The sequence below is a fragment of the Manacus candei genome, unplaced genomic scaffold, assembly GCF_025592945.1.
Source record: "Manacus candei isolate 608988 ecotype Guabito, Panama unplaced genomic scaffold, ASM2559294v1 h1tg000046l, whole genome shotgun sequence".
In the NCBI taxonomy this organism is placed as follows: domain Eukaryota; kingdom Metazoa; phylum Chordata; class Aves; order Passeriformes; family Pipridae; genus Manacus; species Manacus candei.
The window spans coordinates 11,183,547-11,206,212 of record NW_026138094.1 but is presented as its reverse complement, the minus strand read 5'-3'; the positions used below and the strand labels follow the sequence as shown (position 1 = coordinate 11,206,212).

The 22,666-nt window shown below is 38.8% G+C and overlaps 1 protein-coding gene across 4 annotated transcripts in view; it reads right to left on the bottom strand.

Annotated features, from left to right (window-relative positions):
* The window catches only part of MCTP2 (multiple C2 and transmembrane domain containing 2), a 119,485-nt gene that overhangs the window by 22,087 nt on the left and 74,732 nt on the right, over positions 1-22,666 (bottom strand). For all 4 annotated transcript variants that reach the window (XM_051796688.1, XM_051796686.1, XM_051796690.1 and 1 more), the window contains one exon: positions 518-640. In XM_051796688.1, coding sequence (XP_051652648.1) covers positions 518-640 — 123 coding nt within the window. The remainder of the gene's footprint in view (positions 1-517; positions 641-22,666) is intronic.

Genomic DNA, 22,666 nt, shown 5'->3' with positions numbered 1-22,666 from the left:
TTTTTCTCCCAAGTTAAAAAAACGAAGGCTAAATTTCTGGGGGAGAAAAACACTTGTCATTTAAGGGTGGGGGGTGGGAAGGAGGAACAAAGGTTTTTTAAAGCCTCAGATCACAGGACAACAAAATAACTTTAAAAATAACTATATTCTCTTCTGGCTTCTATTGACTTTGCTCTTCTGTGAATCATGAATCATTAGCGTGATGCAAAGTGTAATGGCAGGAGAGGCATGGCACTTGTCGCTTTGGAAGCCTTTCCTAATTCAACTTAAAAATGTTTGTAGTTACTTAATAAGTGAAATCCTCCTCCTACACACTCTCGTTGTCTTCTCCTACTAGTCTGAATGGTTTATTGCTTTAATCAAATAATGAAAATCGAGAGGGTTGAGGTTTCTTTTCACTAACTTTGAAATAAAACCGCTGTTTAGATACACAACCAGCTTAACACCATTAAAACACGTGACACTTCGCTCAAGGGCAAACTGGGGCTGCCAGAAATGTTACTGCCACTTTACTTGCCTGGGCATCTTGGGCATTATTGACCTTCCCTGTCGTGACGAGGGAGAAATTGTAGGCAAAGAGCACCAGCAAAGCCAGGGGCACCATGTACAGCTCCACGTTCCAGACGGTGACCACAAATACCTGGGAGAAATAAAGCAGCAGAAGGGAATACACACAAGTGTTTAAAGAGAAAGACATGTAAGAAAGCCTTTCAGTCATTATCACTCCGTACATTCATCCTTGAATGTCTGTTAACCTCAAACCTCATTCATATTATTATTTTGGCAAAGAAATCAGCTTGCAAAGCGTGTGCTTTCGCTCCATTCTGTTTGAGATCATTAGACTGCTGTTTGTTAGGTCCTCCTCCCCTGTATCTGGGGAAGTATAAGGCCATGAACATAAGGTTACTCCAAAGGCTTTATTCACTCCTTCCTGGGACCCCCTCAAGCCTGAAAGCCTTTTGTCCTTAGTGCTAGTGCAGAACAGATGCACTTATAGAGGTAAACCTGCTCCACTACATCAAACCCTAATTGCCAGGAGGTCTTTCACAGGCTAGAGAGGTTTTTTTCCTCTTGTGCAACAGGAACCATAGAGATCCCTTGTCACTCCACAGCGGATAATCAGCACATACATCTTCACCATTAATCCACCTATATTCTTGGCACAACAGCACAGAGAAAGGACTGTTATCATCCAGGAGGCAAGGCTTCAGGTTGCACATGATGTATTATTTTGGAAAGGGATCCAGTCAGCCTAGTCTCCATTCTCATACTCTTGCCATTTTTCAGCACAGCATATTCTAATTTCACTGGTTGCTTGGACTCTCTTAACCCCAAACCAGTATGAGTCTGTGTATTTGGAGTGGTATCTGACAAAACTCACTAACAGCAAAACATGAAGCCAAATTTTGACGTTTTGTCCTGCAAATTGGAACAGCAAAACACACAACTAATGTGATGGGGATTTAAAAAGCACATAGGTTTTTTTTCAAAAAAAATGTACCAAGCCAAACTGCAATCCTATCTTAAAAGTACCAACAATACCTGAACAGACTGCAAACTTGGAGGGGTTGGCAATGCAAAGTTAATAAACTAAATCCAGAACTGCCATAAAATGCATGTTGTGATCCCATTTCCTTTTCTACTCATACATAGTGTTTCCAGAAGAACTGCCTAATGCTGGTAGCAACTTGAAGCTATTTTAAGCAATCTCCTTTAAAGACAAGGCACAAACACATTTTTCTCATTTTTCTTCCCCCAAAAGAACCTGGAATGATCAGAAACAACAATCACATCTTTAGAATAACACAGGTAAGTGAAAATAAGTCAGATCCAGTAAATATATCTCAAACCACAACAAAGGAAACTCTATGTGTGATGAGAAATCTAAATCTCTACCTCCCCTCATCCTTGGCCCATCAGATATTACACATAAAGACAATGCTGGCAGTTGTAGAATGGGATATTTATGGCAATGTATTTTGTGTTATGGACTTGAAAGTGTAACCACACTGTACCAGAGAAATACTTCCCATTGCATTCAGCAGTGTGAGAATTTATACTCCTACAGAACAGCAGCTGTTGTAACTTTTAAACAAAAAGACCTGTCTGACATCAGACAAATGATCAGTTAATATCTACCACGGGCCAAACCTAAACCGAGAAACAATGCCTGTATCCGTAACCTTGCCCAAACAGCATTGCATTTTCTAAAGTGAACCTGATTTTATGTTAGCTGTTGCTATGCAAGGAATTAGACTGACATCCTGTTCTTGGCATTTGTAGGCCAGTAAAACAATCTTTGAGATATATTCATTTATAAAATGGGCTGACATCCAGGCAATATATCCCCATGCTATTGATTTGCAGCGCAGGAATGTAGAAGAGGATTTGGTTTCCCTTTTTTTTTTTTTTTCCTTTTTGATCCTGCTTTTCAACATACTAAAAAATTAGAAGTGATAATGATTCACACAGCCACATTTCATATGTAAGCAAGGCAACAGAAACACATGAATCTGGGCCAAGAAGGCACAGTGCTTGATCTGTCTTACAGGAGTCTTGCATGACTATAGCTAATAAAGACTTCCAAAATTGTTATATTCCCAGCTGAAAAGTCTCCCATAAATGAAAAGTTCTAACCCGAACAAGTTCATCTGGAACTATTACAACTCCCTCGGATGAATCTCTGCTTGTTTTGTAAGACAAAGTAAAGGTGATACCAGCTCCTGTCCTACCTCAAATGTCACTCCAAAGAACAAGGATCTCTTCTTGTACATCTCTACACAGATATCTTTCTCACGTACATATAGACAGATAAAAACAGACACACACATATAAATATACATCTGATCCTTATGTAAACCCTTTCACGGAAATTCATGTTGCCAGGTTATTAATTCAAAACATTTGCTCCAGCCTATTGGAGGGGGTTGCATTTACACCATCTCCCTGGGGCACGAGCAAACTCAGTCTTCCCTTAATGCAGCAAAAAGGCTCCACCAGCACCCAGCCAGGCAAAGTCCTTCCTACAAGGAGTCAATGAAGCTCTTGAAGAACCTTTCTTCATTCACTCAATTGCAGGACTTGACCCAATTTTAGTGCATCTGTCACCATCCTGTGTGAACATCACTCTGCTCTGCTGCAAGTGCAACACAACCTTGCAATCACAGGTCATTTAGGCAGGCTACGAAATCAAGACCTTGGTGATTTTAGATCTTACAGTACATTTTGTGTATTATTAAGTTTCAGACCTTAAATAAAACTTCAAACTTCATTACAAAATCTCACTGTAGGCTCAGTGGATAGCTCAGGCATACTGTCTCTTCCTTTCTAATGCTGACTGGTTAATCAGCTGCTGAGCTGTAACTCAGACAGTGACGCTTTGATAGAGCCCCCACATCTCCTTAACAAGAGTTGCTTTACTGCTACTGCCACAGTACAGGGAACTTTCATTACTGTGACACAACACAGACACAAGACAAATTGATTTAGCTATTCAGAAATTATTTAGCCTCGGAGGTATGGGAAATGATTGCTGTGAACATACAGTACATAATAAAAGTTCAGAGCGTGTTTATAAAGCGAATAGAAATATTTCTGCAATTTAACAGCCTTTTGAGTAGTTCTGCAGCATCAGTTTTCAAAGCAGATCCCAAGCAGGCCCATGTCCTATTTTATCAGCTCTCAGGCAGCTCACTGACACTGACCACAGCATCAGCAGCCCTGTGACACAGACACCCACTCCCCAAATGACAAGGTTCTCAATCATGCATGTTTTTACTTTCTCCTCAATCATACCTTATGCCTGGGAGAAGGTCTTGCATTATGCTCCCTAAATTATTTTCTTTTCAATATTTTTTTGCCAAAACTCAAGAATGCTTTGTCTGCTGATGTAAATGATGGCTAATGCAAGGAACAGTATCATCTTGATTTCTTGTCATCCCCAGTCTGCCTTTTGCCTAATACACAGACCAGTAAGGGAATCCATTAACAGGTTCAGGTCACTTTCTCAATACCCCAGAAGCCAGGGACACAAACCAAGGCCCTGTTTCAAATGATCCAGTTTCAACAAACCATTTCTTTTTTCGATGTTTCACATCATTGTTAGAACAAGCTGTGTCAGACACAATCCATTACATCATTGACACCTTTTCTTCTGGGCTTCACACTGTGCATGGGAGAAGTTAAAAGGACAACAGCCGATTTCTAAACTAAGAGTCAAAAAAGTGGAAGCGAGTTTTCTGCGTTACTTCCTTTAATGCCATTTGAGAGTATAAAAGCCTATTATAGGAGCGAACAATTTAATTCACAGCATTCTAAAACACTGATCCAAACAGAAACAGAAACGGGACAGACGTATCTAGAGGGAAAGAAAAAGAAAAAGAGCTCTTGAAACTAATATTTAGACTAGAGCTCTACGTAGAAGAGAACAGCAATATCACAGCCTTGGAGAAAGGACCACTTGATTTCAGCTGATTAATGTGTTGCTATTTCAAAGGGCCTAATAACTACAAGTTAAAGCTCTGGAGGTTTGGAAGCCGTTTCATCTGAAAATCATTGAAGAGGGGTCCAACTGTTCCTGTCAAGAAGCATGGAGTTTGAACAACCATGAGAGTGGCCCTTTTGACAGCAGTACAAAAGATGAGAGAAGGCAGCCTCAACTGAAAGTAAAAACAAACCCTTAGAAACACGTTTCAAATCTGGTTTTTCTGCCCCTCTGGTTCCAATTTAGGATCTGACTATTAAGACCAGATTTTAGACGGGTGTCTACTAAAATATGCCCATAAAACATTTGTCACCAGCAAACCCACAGTCAGAGGATAGAAGAGTTTTAAGAGGTTTAGAAACCTAGCATAAGATAGTATCCTCCATGTGATTTTTTTTTCTATGCAGCAATTATAATTTTTCTAACTGTAAAAAACAGGCTTTCTTTGACCTGGTAAGCTTTTGTGGAAAAGTGAAAGATGCTGTGTTATGCGACAGAGTAATTCTTGGAAAACAACAGTGATGGGAGGAGAGCGATACATTCCATCAGATGGAAGAAATAAAAGTGAAAGGAGATTAAACGCATGCGAGGAACCTATGGTAAAAAGTTCTTTTCTCAGCCAGTATAGGCTCCAATGCTAATGAAATGCCTCATCAGCAGAGCTGTGAAAAATATTATTTGGAACTCAAAGTCTCAAAACCCTCAATTCAACTGAACTCCAAACAGCTTCATGCGATTTATAAACACGATCTGTGTAATTCATGAAGGCAGGAGAAAAACTTGAGCTGACACTGCTGTGAATGTCCAAGTTAGGTTTTGAACTAAGCCAAATCACTGATTCTGATTTGAGACACAAAGATTTGCACCCCTTTTATTTACAGGGGAGAGGGATTCTGTATTTCTTACTTATCTCAGAGTTATGTAGTTTCAAGTTGCCACGTATGCACAAATGAACTCTAGAAAAAAGGAAAAATTTCTGAAAATAAGTATGCAGGGACAAACTCTCTGGACTTTTGGGGTTTTTTTTAAGTTTTCAGTACAAAACAAAATAGAGGATATTAGCCAATAATGTAAGATACTGGCTCCCCAAAAGGGCACTCAAATCCCTTGGAGGCAATAAGCCTGTCGACAACAAATTATTTCTGACAGATACTTATTCCTGCCCTTAGAAAGGGAGAGTACAAGAGTAGAGGAGAGAATGAACACACTCACAAAGAGCAGTACATTTGTGTATATGTATATATATAGCTGTGTATACAGAGGCATCTCTCCCAGATAAGGACAATCTAGATGCAGGAACAGAGTAGTGCTGAGCCCACACTAACAAAAATCAGGGTACCCAGTGTAGGCTCAGCCTGATGTGGGTGCACTAATGAGGCTTGTGCTCTTGGGTTGGCTCGTTCATGGGACTAATGAGAATATTTAAAGAAGAAGCCATTAAAAATAATGGAAATTAGCCTAACACAGCCCCACCTCAGGGCATGGCAAAAAAGGCTGAGGCAACCACATAGCATGTATTTCCCACTAAAGGTCCTCCTTCCAAGAATGCATTCCAGAATTGCTCATACCAACACTTTCATTCCCACATCCATATGATGCTCCCTCACTGCTGATGCCACTTCATGGCCACTAAACCAGAGCTCAAGGAGGGGTCAGTTATGAGTGGAGTCGCTCCCTTGTTGCAATGCAGTAATGGAGAATGTGGCAGGAAGAGAAATTATACTTAAATAAACCAGCACTGGCAGGAGAAACCTATTTACTTTAGATTCAATTTGCTTTTTGTGTCCCCAGCAGAAGAACACAGAGCGTCTCAACGGCAGTGGGAAACGTGCGCTGTATTGAACAGCAATGACCAAAATCAAAAATGACCTGAAGGAATAGAGGTCTTTAAATATTAATGCCACATTACAAATTATCTCTGCATTGCTCCACACATCAGCCTACAACTTACTAATTTTTTAAGGGTGTACTACGAGCAAAAAGCTCTTTGATGCAAGTGCAAACACAAATGGAATCTAAAAACAAAGACAAGGCACAAAACATCCACTTAAACATTCCAAAGTCAAACCAAATTATGCCTCAAAAACTCTCAATCTGCATCACATATGTGACTGCACAGAACTGAGAAGTAGAAATAAAGGATATGTAACAGTTTTTTACCATGTAGATCTACCTAATTTGTTTTTTTTCCTCAGAAGATGCTTTGGGTAACAAACAACATGGTTACATTTGCCCACTTCAGTTGTCTGCAAAGACTAAATGACACAGAAGCAAAGCCATGTCCTGTTGCCAGAGCCGTATGTCCCATCTCTTCTTGTCCCAACTGCACCTTGTTGGCCCAGGATGAGCTTAAGGGGGAACCTGAGATACCCAACTTGTGCTTAACAATTTACATCATATGTGAGGATACAACAAGGAAGAGGAGTGACAGAATAAAGCCTGTGAAGGATGAGAACTCTGGTCAGCATGGTCACAATTTTACTGAACATTCAAAAAGAAAAGAAAAAATCCCAATGTATCTCACTCCCAACAAAAAAAGACATAAAGCAACCAACAAAAATAGTCCCAAAAACCATGCGAAAAAACTTACACTGTTTAAGTCAATATGTGTTAGGGCCTTTTTTGTCACTGCCTGATTTAGACTCTTCAGGGGGATCTCATTTTCTTTGCTGCTGGTAGGAAGTAGAGACTCATTTGTGTTTTAAATGAAAGCTGTGATTCATGTGCAATCACAGGACTCTTCAGAAATGGTGCTTTAAGAAGAAGCATGTTCTTCTGCAAAAGTCACAGCGAAATCAGAAGAGCTGACAATGTTACAATCTGTTCTCCACCATCCTCTTGGGACACTGCGGTGCAGAACTCCATCAGGGAGGGTTGGGATGCTACACTTAAGACTGCAAACACTTACAAAATGTCCCCACTCTGAGCCTGAATTACTCTTGCCATTAACACGTTCAACGGATTTGTTCTTTATTCACAACAATGCCTGGAATCAGAAAGTGATAAACAACACAAAATAAACCCACACTAATTAAAAATGACGGTCTTCTTTTATTCTGATTATTTTGGTTACATTAATGATGTTAGCCAGCCTAGAAAACTGGAAACAAGACCCTTAGTTAGATGTATTTGTTTAATGAGGAGGTCAGGGAAGAGGCACTTGGTTCAAGTTTATTCCACTGAACTTATCACCTGTTAAGACTACATGTAAGTTAAGATTTCTATATTGCATTCCAGCTATTTGACAACTCTGGCAAATTGGTCAGGGTGGATGACAATTTCCAACACAAAAGGGTTTATGTCTGGGGGTGTCACCTTTGTCCTCTAGGACACATACATTTAAACCCCAAAGCCTTATGCCCACCACAAGTCTAGTGGGTGCCTCTATCCAATTTTGTTGTGGCTGCTACTTTATCCCTAATCTCAAAAGAGGTTAAAACAAAATCAACTACATCACAAGTTTTGGGTTCTATATTTATGTATGTACAACAGCTTTAGAGTAAAAGATTTCAAATCCTTTTAGGCAGTAGACACGAAGAAATAGCGGTTTGCCAACATGCTGACTGGTCTAATTTTTCCCTCATGCTTTTATCTAACGTATTTTACATTTTCTGTGCCAAGTAAAATACAGTTAAGACCCTCAAGCAGTGAAGCTTAAAATTGAAAAAAAAAAACAGAAGAAAAAAAATATTACAAGTTTTCTATCTTTTGGGGTAATCTGCTGGGAATGGGTCAGGGAATAAATCTGCATGTTATTTCTCAAAGGGGTAACTATCACAGACCAAGGCAATGGGGAAAGATCACAAAATAAAGATGGGGTGGTATGCAAGAGAAAAAAAAAATCTGTTGTTTTATATCACAGATAAATTAAATTCTCATTTTTAACTCTAATGTTTTGGTTTATCAAAAGGGTGACAATTTTGGAATTATTCTCATACAGAAAGTTATAATCTATTTGCAGGGAAGACAGGCATTATGCCAGTTAAAAGCCTGGTCCCATAGTAAATAATTCTTCCAAAATGTGTCAGAAAAAAAATATCTGTGCTATTTAAAAGGAGGCAAAAATGTAGGCTGATTTTATTTATCTGCATAAGGTGAACACCTTAAAAGGGTCATGAAAAAAACAATCATTAGCTGAGTTGATAAATGTCCACTTATTTGGAGATATATTTGTTAGCATTGTGAGAAACATTAGCAGACAGGGTCAGATAGTGACATAATTGTACAGGAATGGAAGGAGTGTTGGTGGAAGTGTTCTTAAATTTGGGCTCTTAATTGGGTTCCAATTGGTAGCAAATGGGAGTCTGAAATGATACATTTAAACTACTTTAATGACCTCCTCCTTCATGTTCATGGTGTATATTAGAGCTGAATGAGTAAAGAAAAAAGAGCTTCTAATAAAGCAAATGTTAAATTTAGTCCAGTGGCAGGAGAATTGCACCCAAGGTTACTTCCCTGGCAGTCTCCAGTTATGGTATGGGGGAAAAAAAATAAAATCAAAACACAGATTGCAGTAAACCCACTTAAATAAGAAATATATGATTGTACACACTATTGCTGCAAAACTGCCTGGTACCCTCTTTTCCAAAACCTCCAGTCCTAAAAAAAATGTTTTCAGATTGAAACAGAGCAGAAGGAACAAAAAACTAATTAAAAAAAAAAAAAAAACAAACCAAAAACGAACCAGTAAACCCAGAGATCTATTTCCCGAAGTCAAGGGAAGAACTGCAGTTCATAACTGGAGCCCAGCCCTCCCCACACCTGACACACACCCAGGAACAGACCCAGAGTGATTACACTACACTTAACTATTTCAGCAGGTTCTTCATCTGCAGTGTGACAAAACTGCTGCATTACAGAACAAATGCATGAAGATGACTGTGAGACTCACTGTAATTATACCCTGGATATGTTACCATTGTAATCTAGCAGCAGTGACACACACACACAAAAAAAAATCCAATATATTGACAGCATGACTATGTAATAGAGATTTTCCACTAGCAGACCTATAGCATTTTGCTTTCCAAAATCCAAAATAATCTTAAAAAAAAAAAAAAAAGTTGCAAGACTCCCGCAATTTCAGGCAGCTGTTCAGGTAAAACTAAAGCCAGAAGATTGTTTATTTTAATAAAGCTATTATATGTGCAGCTCCAAATTAGGAATGGCAGCAGACTGGGGGATGCCTAAACCATCACCACCTGTTTGCCCTGAAAATCAATTAAAGTCACACTATCACAGCAATCCCTTCCTAGCTAATAAAAGTTATACAGCTTCAACATGCAGCTTTAGGTGCTTTGTGGGAATGTGCCTGAAATCTAAATCCTGAGTCTCACGTTACTTTGATACTAAACACAACTCTGAACCACTGTAAAACTTGCCTTTTTGGGGTTAGAGAAGGTGTTAAGAGAAAAGAGATCCTGAATCGCTGTTTTGATGCAGTGGATTGAACTGTTAATCAGTAAATTCTAACGATTCAGCCAAGAACATTATATGGAGTTTGAAGTAGGAGAAAACTGAAGTCCTTTATGACACATGCCTGTTCAACATATTCTGTGCTGCAGAACAGATCCAACTTTACAAGTTGAAAGCAAGGGCAGTAGAGACATCCCAAGTGTTTTAGTAATTAAACGAATATGCATAATGAACCATATGCCCAAAGGGCCTGTTCTTCATGTGGGCCAGATTTTTGTTTGAATTTTTAATTTTTATATACAGATGAAACATTTCATGTAATATAGCAACAGTGCAAAGGAACATGCTATGCAGGAAGGGAAGGAGGAACTACCCATGTGAGAACGATCAGAATACACTTGATGAATTCTGCTCCTCAATTTCCGATTCAGAGCCAAGAGGGCTTTGAAAAAAAAAAAAGAAAAAAAAAATCCCTTTCTCCTTTGAACAGCTGTATTAGTCATCTGCTCAGAGTCTAGAAAAGAGGCATTAAATATATGTATATTTATATAGGTCATATTTATACATTTATGTGTGAAATGGATTAGAAACACCAACACATTTAGATGCTGCAAGACTAGCAAAAACACAGACACTATCAAACTGAGAGGCTTCTGATGCACCAGAAGAAATAACTACAGGATGGCTCTCTGGTCTGCAGGACCCGTCATGTCGTGTGAGCTGCAGTGAAACAGGACACATTCACATCTGTCTGTGAAACAGGAATGGACATTTTTAAAAAGATGGGTCAAACTGCACTCTTGTTACAATAAATGTTACCCTACTGTGAACCTGAGGATAGCAGGGCCTTGTTGCATAAATATATTAAATTTCCCAAAATCTCCTGGGGTGGAGTTATGTTTCTCCTTTCTCACTAACATTCATCTTTTTTTGCATCCCTTGCTTTTAAAGTACTTTCCAAGCAAAAGTAGCATCCTTTGCAAATGTAAGCCATTTCAAATATCTAGGCTGCAAAATAACAAACTGGTTCTTTTATGTGGTTCTGATTCATTGGACAAATTTCTATTTTGCTTCACAGAATTAGTGACAGGGGTCAGGTACTTGTAGACACTCTAGTTCAGCAGCAGAAAAACTTTCCTGCATGAGCTTTACCAGATTTCTGAGCAAATTTTTTTATATGTGTTTCAGGCTTAATGAACCAAGAGAACTCAAATCCTTATCAGATTTAGTGAGGGAGAGGAAAATTTGGTATTAAATAGCAGAGTGCCTCACAGTAGCTCAGCTGTAGGACTGCACTTGGATAAACAAGCAGTGGCTGTGCCATGACTGACTTGGTACCACAGAGATGTGCTAAAGAAGCATCAGCCAAGCTCTAAGGGATGCAGACCATAATATGACTCACTCTCAGAATTAACAGGGTGACTTTTCATCAAACTAGGGAGTTAAAGTTTTCGTGGGACTTCGGGAGTTCCCGGCACCAAAAGTAAATGGCACAGCACGAAGGAGCAATCCTGGACACAGCCCTTCAAGTATTTAAAAACAGAAATAATGGATTTGTCTTGCAGCATCTAAATAGTGGCATTCATTGCTCTGAGTCCTAATTCAGGGTCTGTGCTTTTGCCACTGCTCGGTTTGCATGATCTAGTGGTCTCCGTGGAAAGACAGATAAACTTCAACAGCTGTCAGAAGACAAAAACTGACAAGGAGCATCACCTTTCCTGACTGTTTAAATCCTTTAAGGAAGTGTTGGAGCAATTAGAGGGGGAGTCTAATCTTTGCAGAGTGCATTAACACTCTCCGACCTCCCAGACAATAGATCAGACCTCAGACACATAATGCTTCCCTAAGGCTTTTTAACCAGAGCATTTGATCTCATCGCCACTCTGTGTGTGTTACTATAGGTATCAGTGTGTAAGACAGGACTCACTGGGCACTGAAGGACCACTGTCTCTGCCAGTATTCACATAACTTTTAAAACAGCAAGCAGGAATTGCCTTCATTGCAATGCAGGCTGCTGCAGAAGTACAACTTCCCAGAAAAAGAAAAAAAAAAAACAAGATTAAAACAACCCAGAATAGCTCTGCAAAACGTCTTCATTTTTATTAATCTCATATTTCCTTTCTACTGCCACTGTTTATTTCCCGGCTTTGGAATATAAATCTATTTTTAAAAAAAGCTTAGATTAGTTTTTTATTCATAGAAACAGTTATCTGGTAATAATTTCAAAATACTTCATTTCTTAACCCCTGCGGAGGGACTTAAGGGAAAGGGAATTAGGAAGACAGGTCTAGTTTATTAAGGAAATTGAAATATATCATTGCAAATAATTTTCCCAAATGTGTACATGGAAGTATCTGGGGAAGTTTTCTTAACTGCAAGAACAAGTCATCATCTAATTCCTGATGGGCATGTTCGGTTAAAAAAAAAAAGCTAATATCGCTGTATCAATTATGCATTTCCCATTTAATATTCTAAACATTTTAAGAAAATTTGCTTAGTGCAATTTTTTAATGGAATTAGACTTTCTTGCCATCATGTTCTGACAGAGGCCACATCTCATATGGCCAGCACATAATGGGATGATAAAACCAGCTGACTGGATTCCCACCCACTGCTAAATATTGGGTGCTGCAATTTCACTGAGCACTGGGGGTTACCCCCATGCAATGTATTCGAAGTATTAGCTAAAAATGCTTTATGTGAATCTATTAATGCTTTTTATTAGCAGCAGGGTTTTGTTTTACTTTTCCTGACCTACAAAAAGTGCCTTTGCAAAGTACCTGTGTTACAAATAGGTTTGGCTGCTGTTTAAATGGGTATCTCAAATTTGCCAAGCCAAGTGCATCAGAAATGACAAAAAGGTCACATATACCCAGTATATTTAAAAACAAACAAGCCTTCAAAGTCAAAGTGTAATGCAGTTATTTCTAATCTGAACAAACAATAGACTACATCTAATGAAAGCTGACAATTGGCTTTGATACAGAGCTGTGCTGCTCTTCTCTTCCATTAAAAGATGAAAGCTGAAGGAAAGTATAGAAGACAGTGACTTCTCCCAAAAAGCAAGCAGAAAGTTCTGAACCTGAGCTAGCAGAGTAGATAAAGGCTGTTCTACTGAAGACTTTTGCTCACCTATGACACATCTCCCAGTAAACATGCTGACTTTACATGGGTTATGTTGAGGGTAAAATAAATCAGCATATTAGACTGGTACTAAACACTACATGATTTACATATTTATTAACACTTCTCAAAATCACATCATTACCTTAAGGGAACAAAAACAAAACAAAACTAAAGGAAACTAGCTAAGCTTGACTACAGCATGGATGCTAGAATTAAAAATAATAGATTTCATTTTCATGAAGTTGTCGGGGAAGTGATCAAAACTGTTGATATTTTTCAGAGTGTAACCTTTTACTGTGGTAGCAGTCAAATTTATTCACAATTAATAATAGAGGTTTTTTTAATCAGATTTCTGGGATTTTGCAGTCATCCTATTGCTCCAGCTTTATTTCCCACTGAATTAAAAAAAATAAATAAAAAAAATGAAAGGGACATATCCTGATTTAAGGTATTTTTATTATTACTGCTATCCTTAAACAACCCAAGAACTTTCTGGTTACTTCAGATCAACCTCTAAGTTCAAGCACATCTTAGTTTCTAATGAAGAAAAGTAAAACTAAATGAGAATAGGCTTTTTAAAAAATGTATTTGCTCTGTAGCTATACTAATCCCCTTTTATTTCAGAACTTGTAAAGTATCCAACTCTTTCTTATTTAAAAAAAGCAAAAAAAGCCCGACAAGCAGAATGCCTTAAGAGAAATCCCTCAAGGTGCATCTGTCTCCATCATAAAACCAAAATGTTGCATTACCTTCAAATAGGAAATTTCTTCCAGTTGTCACGATTTCTGCAACTAGTTTTAGATTAGTGCTGAGAGAAAGGGTGAATTAAATTAAAAATAAAATAGTTCAAGCAAAAGAAAGAAAACCTGCCAGAAAAATCTGACAAAAGCCTTAATGCCAGAACTGGCTCATTCCTGAGGGTCCATCGCCATCTACAGGCTTTTGCTCTTCTCAGAAAACCTGCTATTCCTATTCACACAGGATTTGCCCCAAAATGAGGATGGAGATTTTTAACTGATGTTAAATAACATAGGTTTGCTGAAGTTAATGGATTTACAGTGATTTAAACCACCTACAGACATGTCTTTACTTATTCCCTCATTTTGGAAGAATAAAAACTTCCTCTATGTTTCAAGGGAATGCAGTGTTGTTCTAAGCTTACATCTGTGTTAAAAATAAATGATCTGCCTTTTTAAAATTTAAAAGAAAATAAAAAGAAGAAAAACAAATACTGGTAGGGTTGCTTCACCAATGACATGGCAGATAACAGTCAATGTCTACAAATTCCCTGTAAAACTGAGTGCTTTAAAGTACTTTCTAAGAGGTGCCAGGTCAAAGTAATGTGAATAATGAGACAAACCCAGGCAGATGCTGACTGAAAGAAAATCAATACACCTGTGGCTCCGGGGGGGAAAAAGAACACACTTAGTAAAAAAAATTTTAATTTTAATGACATTTTCAGTTCCTAATATATACCTTTTCCATAATACATACTGTGGGGTTCCTGCCTTTTTTGTTTGTTTGTTTGGGCTGGGCTGCATGCCTTTTTCCATGTAGCTTGTGCAGTCAAAATCCACGCCAAACTTTGGGAATTTTACAAATAAGCTTCTCAAATTCTGGTATTTCCAATAGTGGTGGATAAGTAGCTAAGTAGCTTCTGTCTCACACTCCTGTTTAATGAGTCTCACGCAGATGCAGCATTCATTCAACTTAGAATACTAATTTCATCTTCGTTTATGCAATTTCTAATCTGTGAATAAAGTGAACTTTCACATAAAGGCAACAGGTAAATTGGGAAAATAAAAATGACTGGATCCTGATATGGAATATCATCTTTTTAAGATCAGATAGGTTAGCAAATGGTTACAAATAAATTTCCCAAGGTTTTCAACCTACCAAATCAGAATATTGTGATAAGAATCAAACATTCAAAAGATGCTCAAGAGTTTTAATTTTAAGTTCCTCTAAAGGATTTAGAACTGAGAAAAGAAATACAGCACAAGACAGAAACCAGCTATCAGGCAATGGGCACGTCAGTCTTGTCCACGTTTTTTTCTGTGGCAAATTCCTAAAATTGTGATGGAGCTTTGCAAGACAACAGTAAGAATCATGAGCTAAATTCACTTTTGACATATGCAAGCTTTGCAATTCCTTCAGGAATAAAGGAAACAGAGCTGCCTTTGTGGACAGGGAATTTCACCTTTTATAAAACAGTTGAATAATAGTCAAAATTAAAAAAAAAAATGCTAATCTGTGATTACTCTTACAGTTAGGAGAACACAGCATATCTGCTAATGAGGGGTTAGTTACAGGAGCTCAGCAACGCTAAATATACAAATAAAACCAGCAACAGGCAAGGGTATTATTTTACTGTGCTGAACAAAGCAAAAATAAATACAGTGCATCCAAAAATAAACAGAAAATGTACAAAATAGCATAAGATCAACAATAACCTTTTACAAAACTTCAGAACTTCAAAAGGCACAAGACGTTATATATTAAGGAAAAATAAAACTTAAGAAAAAGGGCTTCATAAATCAAACGGCTAAAGTACAAAACAATATAGCAAACTCCAGCCAGACCACAAAGAGGGTTTGCTCTTCATAAACATCAGATCAGGCAGCTAAAATTATTACCAAAGCTCTCTTGTAACTGTCACCTGTGGTGGGTATAATTACAGGCTACTGCTGCAAGCACGCCCACGTCATATGGCAATAAAAGGACCTACAGCTTGCCAAGACCAGGCAGACAATGGAGAACACACACCACCTGACGAGAGCCCAAAAAGATCAGCCAGGGAGACTAATAAAAATGACAGCTTCGAAACAAATGACAAAGCTTCAACCACCAAAAAAAAAAAAAAAAAAAAAAAATCCGATATCAAATTAGCTGGAAATGCACTGAGCAGAGTTCTCCAACAGGTCACAACTTGAGCACAAAGGCAGGCTGAAGGGTTTTTGGATGCAGTTAGTTGAGGTTTTAGCTAGAAAGAGCCCTTTTTCATTTGATTTTTTAAATTATTATTAGATAAAATGTTTCCACCTTTGATCTTGGCTTTGTGGACTGTCATTAAATAGCCAAAGAGATGAAAACTATATTTCCACTCCAGTTCTGGAGACTGACAGATAGCTAAATACAATACTTGTATCTTAACGCAGACACCTTCTAGGGATAAATCCATATATTGAAACAAAGCTGAATTTCTTTCTCACTGCCTTAATTCTCGACTGGATGCCTGCATACACATTCCTGCTGACCAGCTGTACAGAGGCTTATCCTCTGACAGGACTGTCCTTCTACCCAGATACTTGGACTACAGAGTTTAACACACACAGCGAAGGTATTAAGAGGCTTTATCATCAGTTAAAAACAACATAATGCAATTAAAGAGTGAGAGGCAGTGATTTAGACCTGTCTCTTTACCAGGGCTGAGGGAATCATTCCTATGTGATGCATTCAAGTTTTGAGTACACGGCACAGAAAACGTGACTATTCCTCTAAAATATCAGTGCAGCATAGACTTAATTTAAGAGGAAGATCCCTAGCCCCAAAATCAAGGGAATTGCTATATTGGGTAAATGCCTTGTTAAGCACACCCATAGGAAATGAGTATGACTCCTCAGATGCAAAACATAGTTTTGCTTTTATTTTTATTTTGGAGCATCTCACTGGTCAAAAGCAAATCCCCAAAACTCCTGAGATAGAAACATAAGGCCATCCACCTTTTTTCAAAGTTAAAGGGGATATTTGTACTGGTCTCTGCTCAGCTCCATCTCACCCTGACTCCAAAGCTTCAAACTTTGCTTTTTAAATCATGTTTATCCTGTTGTCAAGCTTCTAAGTGGTTATTTCCCTATTAACTTTGTCCTTGTTTGTTCTTGCATTTTTGAAAGAGCTGGAAATAACATGTGTTTACTTTGCTGTGTGTCTCTCAGCATCATCAATATCACTGTTGCTATTCCAGGAATTTTAACTGCTGCAGCAAAGCAAAGTCTGGGATCTCAAGCTTAAATTGTATTCCCCTCAACCACAGAAGAATAATACTGGAAATGTAAAAACTGCTGGGAAAAAAGGGTAAAACCATCTCCTTTAATTGTCTAGAGAAGCCTGTTTCTCATCTGAGCAGCCACTTGTGTCAGGTAACGTGCTCCTGACAGCTTTGCCAGCAGAGACGGTGCGTTTTCACAGGCACTGCCATGAGCCGTGCGGAGGAAGCAGGATGTAAATGTTTCCTCCGTCATTAGGAAAATGCTTTTACTGGGATATAATAGCTCGGAATAAAAACATACCTCCAATCCTGCCTTCTCACTGCAGCTCGAGACAATAATTTTAAAGATGTGCCTTTGCCAGGGATTTGAAGAGGGAAAGAGGGGAGGAAATGTTAGGGGCTCTGAAGGATTACTTACTAGGTCAGATTCCCGAAACCTGCCTTTTGCTGCTCCTCCAGCACCAGCTCTAGACTTAAAATGAGCAAATTTTTGTACCAGAGTGTTATTTTATAGCTCCCCTATTTAAATAGAAACTGCCTTAGTCCCTTTGCCGACTGCTTCTTTAAAACTGTAGCAAAACACAAGCTGCAAATGGGCTGAGAACAGCCCTCAGCAAAAGCTCTACAGTAAAGCAGATGTAAAGACCATCTCTTTTGCATTAATACTTTTTTCTTCTTTTTTTTTTTTCTAAAGTTTCTTGTTTTTCCAAGCTCCCTATTCAGTGTTTGAAGAATACTCATTCTTTTCTCTTTAGGATTACATCTATTCATTTTATTTAGCTTTTAAATGTGGAGACATTTTAATCTACCATTACTTTAATGCTGTTCCCGGATAGTTTGGGAACAATGTTTTATATTTCGTCTTTAGCTACGAGGATGAGGAAAAAAAAAAAAGGAGAAAAAGACTATACTCTTCTCATCAGTTACACATGTAGTCATGGCAGAGTGGTTTGTGCTTTGTATCAGGCAACTGCTTCTTCAAAATTAGTGGACAATTCATGGGGAAAATAAGAAAAATTTTAGAGAAGCTCATGTGAGAGCACAACTTCCTTCCCCATCATATAGAAGAGTGAATTATTATCTTCTACTGGTAAATCAAAAGTCTCAGTTCAATTTAACCCCTATCCTCTGCTGAATTGGACAGAGGTCCAAGAGATGTTTGGTGACTCAGTTTCTATCCTAAGTTGTTTGGATTTCATGGCTGGAACTGGTCTCCCTTCTCCATAGATTTCTCATGTTCCCTGTGAAACATTCATCTCAAGAGTTTCCCCTTATTGATCTATAACTCCCCTCCCATCAAGGAAAAAAATAAAATAAATCATTGTGTTTCAAAACAATGCAGGAGTTAAATTGGATGTTTTACCCATATATTGTTGTCATGTCCGGGGTTGAATTATGCTCAGTACAAACAGGGCTGGAACATTTTGTGCTTTGCTTGGGAAAATCAAACCATAACAAGTAGGAGACACTTGTCCAGATGCAGAATGAGAGATTTACCCCAAGTAAACTCCAGAAGGCTTAGATTTTGAACAAACATCTTTCCTGAGGGAAAAAGAACATTTCCCTTACTGATAGGCAATTAGCAATTTTAGAGGACACTGTCAACAAACTAATGGCCTTTTGTCCATAGTTCATCACTATAAATATAGCCCAGCTCGACAGGGATCAAAAACTGTTCATACCTAATAAGATGATTGGTGTCTTCTCTATGAGATGAGTTTAGGTGGGCTCAGATCCAGCTCCCACATCACGAGCTGAAGTGGCAGCGTGTTCAATGGCACACTCAGCAGAGATGCCCAGAAGTTCATGGGCTGCAGAGCCTGACCTATCTCTCTGCTACTACCCCAGATTAGGCCTGAAGCAAACTGGCACAGCACTGCACATACCTGCAGCCTCACCCAGCCCTGTGACTCCTCAGACTTCCAAGTTCCCACAGCCCAAGGGGTCAGTGCAAAAAAAAAAAAAAAAAGAAAAAACAGGGCATCCTTGAGCTCTCTCTAGATTTAAAAAGTTTTGGAGATCTCAACAGAGAATGGTACCAAAATCTCAAAATCTCACCTCTGCAGCAAGGAGCACAAAAGCTTACATTTGGGTTTGCTGCTGCATTCACAACCCCCAGCAGCTCTGCTGGGCATCCCAAACCCCCAGAGCCTCCCTACTCTCGCATCAGCTGGCTCTTTGGGCAGCCCAGAGTGCTCCAAAATGATTCCAGCTGCCCACCATTACATAACTGCAGTGAGTTTGACCAAAAACTCCACATTTATAACATGTCATGCTGCATCACCACATATTCCTTCCCTTCCTCCCTGTACTAAGCCATCATAAAATAATTAGCAAACACACTGCAATGTCACTGCTAAATAAACAAACACTGCCTGTGCCTGATGCAGTCCTTGTCTGGCTGGCCCAGGCTGCCAGCGAGGGCTGAGCTGGAAAAACAGCTCCCACCTGTACCCACCCTGGCAGCAGCCTTGATTAGCGAGAAGCCTAAACCTGATATAGCGGGAAATGCTGCCAGTAAAAATGAAGTATTCTGGCATGGGTGAGTGTGCAGGGACCCTGAAGGAATTCAGCAGCAAGCACTGCCAGTTACACCAGAGGTGCTTTGGTGCCTGGTTTCCCATCATTTGCCTGATCCTGTCAATGTCTCTTCCAACTATCATGCAAAGTTTAAAAAAAATATACATTATAGTAAAAATTCCAGTCAATATATCCTTTTAATTCACACCAGATTATATTTTTTAATGCAATTACTGTAATTTCATTAAATGGCATAATTACCATTAATGCAGAGAAAACTGTCAATAGAAGGTGTAATTATGTTGTATAAAATCACATGCACAATGTGCAATGATGCATAATTCCTCATGAAAATCATTCTGTGACTAAAATTAACTTTTAAAATATTTTTAAGATAATATATTGAGTACAGTAAGAATGATTTGGTTAATATAGACTTCACTTCCATGACCAGAGGAGATGGGGGAGCAGAGCAGGCAGAGAGTGTTTTTATGTAGAAGGAAGGTTCAAAAATTTGGTTTAAGTGTGCATCAGAAGGGTAAGAACACGAGTTTTCATATGTGTAAGTGGGGAAAACAAAGAGTTTATAATCACACAGACATATAAAATGATTTGTGAGCAGACATTCCCACAGGCACATTTGACCATGCAGCTCCAGCTTTTTGGACACCAGTAACCCTGCATGGAAGTGATGTCCCAATGGAGAAAAGTGTGATGAGGAAGGAGTGATGAGGACCAGGCTAAAACTACAACATTCACATTGGAAACTGGTAGAAAATTGTCCAAGGTAGGATATGAAATATGTCAGGCACACAAGAAGGGCCATGCAGGGATTTTCTGGACTATGTATCTGGGTCTCTTCAAAGAAAGACCTTTTTGAGAGGTGTTTTTCAATCAAAACACAACATATTGGGTTGAATACAGAGATCACTATATCATAATTAAACAGAATAGAATGTTTGAAGGTGTCTTTGGCTTTAAAAATCTACAAATTCTCCCCCAATCCTGAATTAATGAAGAAGAGTACACAGAAAATGTATTTAAAGGTATTCCTTAGTATATGAACACTGTTAACTCTATAGGAAGCACTTTTCACATGTGGGAATATTCCTGATATTCCCAGCCACTTGTATCCAATTTTTTTACACCAGACCAACAATAAGAGGTACACTTCGAAGAACACAGAAAACCTGTGTGTGACTCTTTTCTCTGACCAAGGATGCTTTTTCTAGAATTTGTGTAACACAATTTGCACCAAACCCTTTGTGCACAGAGCAAACATGACTGAAAAGGAAATTCTGTTTTTCACCTCACCTCCCTTTCAACTCTCTTTCCAAAATCTCTAAATCTGAAAAAATTCTGATTTTACATGTCCCTGAGCAGAGCCCATCAGTGCCCTCTGTGCCTATACAATTAACTCAGATGAAAAATCATTGGATTAAAAGCAGAACATGCTAATGAATAATATGATTTCATTTTTATAGCACAAAAAAATTAATCTACTCACATGTTCTTGGATTGTCTCCTCTCACCATTACAAACTAATAAGAAATTTAGCTTGGGATGATGGATCTTATAAATGAGAAAATATAGTGATAGCATTTTTCTATTCACTCATGTCCTGCCTGTGCTGTCCTCTGTTTCTTCCCTCTTTACCCATCTCTCTTTTTCTCTTGCACACCCAGAAGTAGCAGCTGATGTCCTTGTCACACACATGAGCTGTCACACTAATGGGGAGGGAGGGGTAGTGTAATGAAGACTAAACCAGGAAGGTGTAAGATACTGTGTCCTTGCCTATTGCCGTCCTCTGATGAGCTCACAAATATTTTCGTCTGTCTGGCAGTGTTTTTTTGTCTGATTGCCTTAAAAACAGGGCTCCCATGATTACACTGTCTGCTTGTCTTCCTCCTCCTCCCTCCCTTTATTCCCCCTTGGAGGAAGGGGTGTGGACTACCTGTAGAGGGAAAGAGAGAGCATTACAAGAGGAGAGGGGGGTTTTAAGGACCACCCAGTATCTGGGATTATCTCTGAGAAGATATATGGAAATGCAGAATATGATCAAAACAGTTACTGCCAGTGGCCCAAGGGACAACATCTGTAAGGAAAAGCACTTTTCTAAAAAGACATTTTATGGTTTGAGGGCCTGACTGGCACTGAAGCTACCAGTGAGGGTTTTATGAACCCAGCTGAAAAATGGGTAGAGAAGCTTTGTGCATCTTCCTCACCTCATCTTTTAACCCACATGTTAAGAGTGGATTTTCCACAGAGACTGAGGCAGGGAGGGATGCTGCACCTACCACGCTGTGTGCGTATTTTCAATACTATGAACACTCACGCTGGAAATAGTGAGAGAGAGAGATATATAATTAGCATTTCATTTTAAGTGCCAGAGCTGAATTATTTCCATGTGAGAAAAATCAGATAGACTTAAATTTTGGGTTGTAGAAGAAGCCTGTGGTAATTATTCTTAGAGTTGAGTATTTTTATTCCTTTCCCATTACCCACTTTCTTTCAGGAAACCGGGAGTATTATGGTATCCAGTAAAGATGTTAACAGTCTGTAATTTGTAACCTGCTCACCCTCCTTTCCACTAGGAATAAATTCCTTTTTCTACAGACCCACTTTCTCACCTTCTTATTTTTCTGCCTCTTCACCCCCTCCAAATTTTTCCTAGGTCTGGAAAACCAAACTTCACAGCTGTAACTTCACAAGTACTTTGGTGTAAAATCTCTTAAGAGCAAACCTTTTAAATATGTGCTTAGATTCTTGCTGTATACTGATGGTAGGACAGTGACTCTGGGATTTCACACAGGATACTCCTTTTCCAGTCCCAGTGTGTATGACCTTGATTCCCTTGGGCACAATCACAGAACTCCCTTGCACAGCCACACAGACTTCGGTGAGGTACCAACTACTCTGCTCTCCACCAGCTCTCAAGCTGTTAACCATATATAGTATATATATAATATATATATTATGTAATAAATATAATATGATCTAAATTAACTACAAGCAACAGAAAGACAAAAACTTACAGAGAAAAGACCCTCTCATTCTACCCACTCCTATGTGTCAGCCATCTCTCTGACCTAAGGATGAAGACAGCTCCTCTATCTTCACTCTGGAGCTTTAAT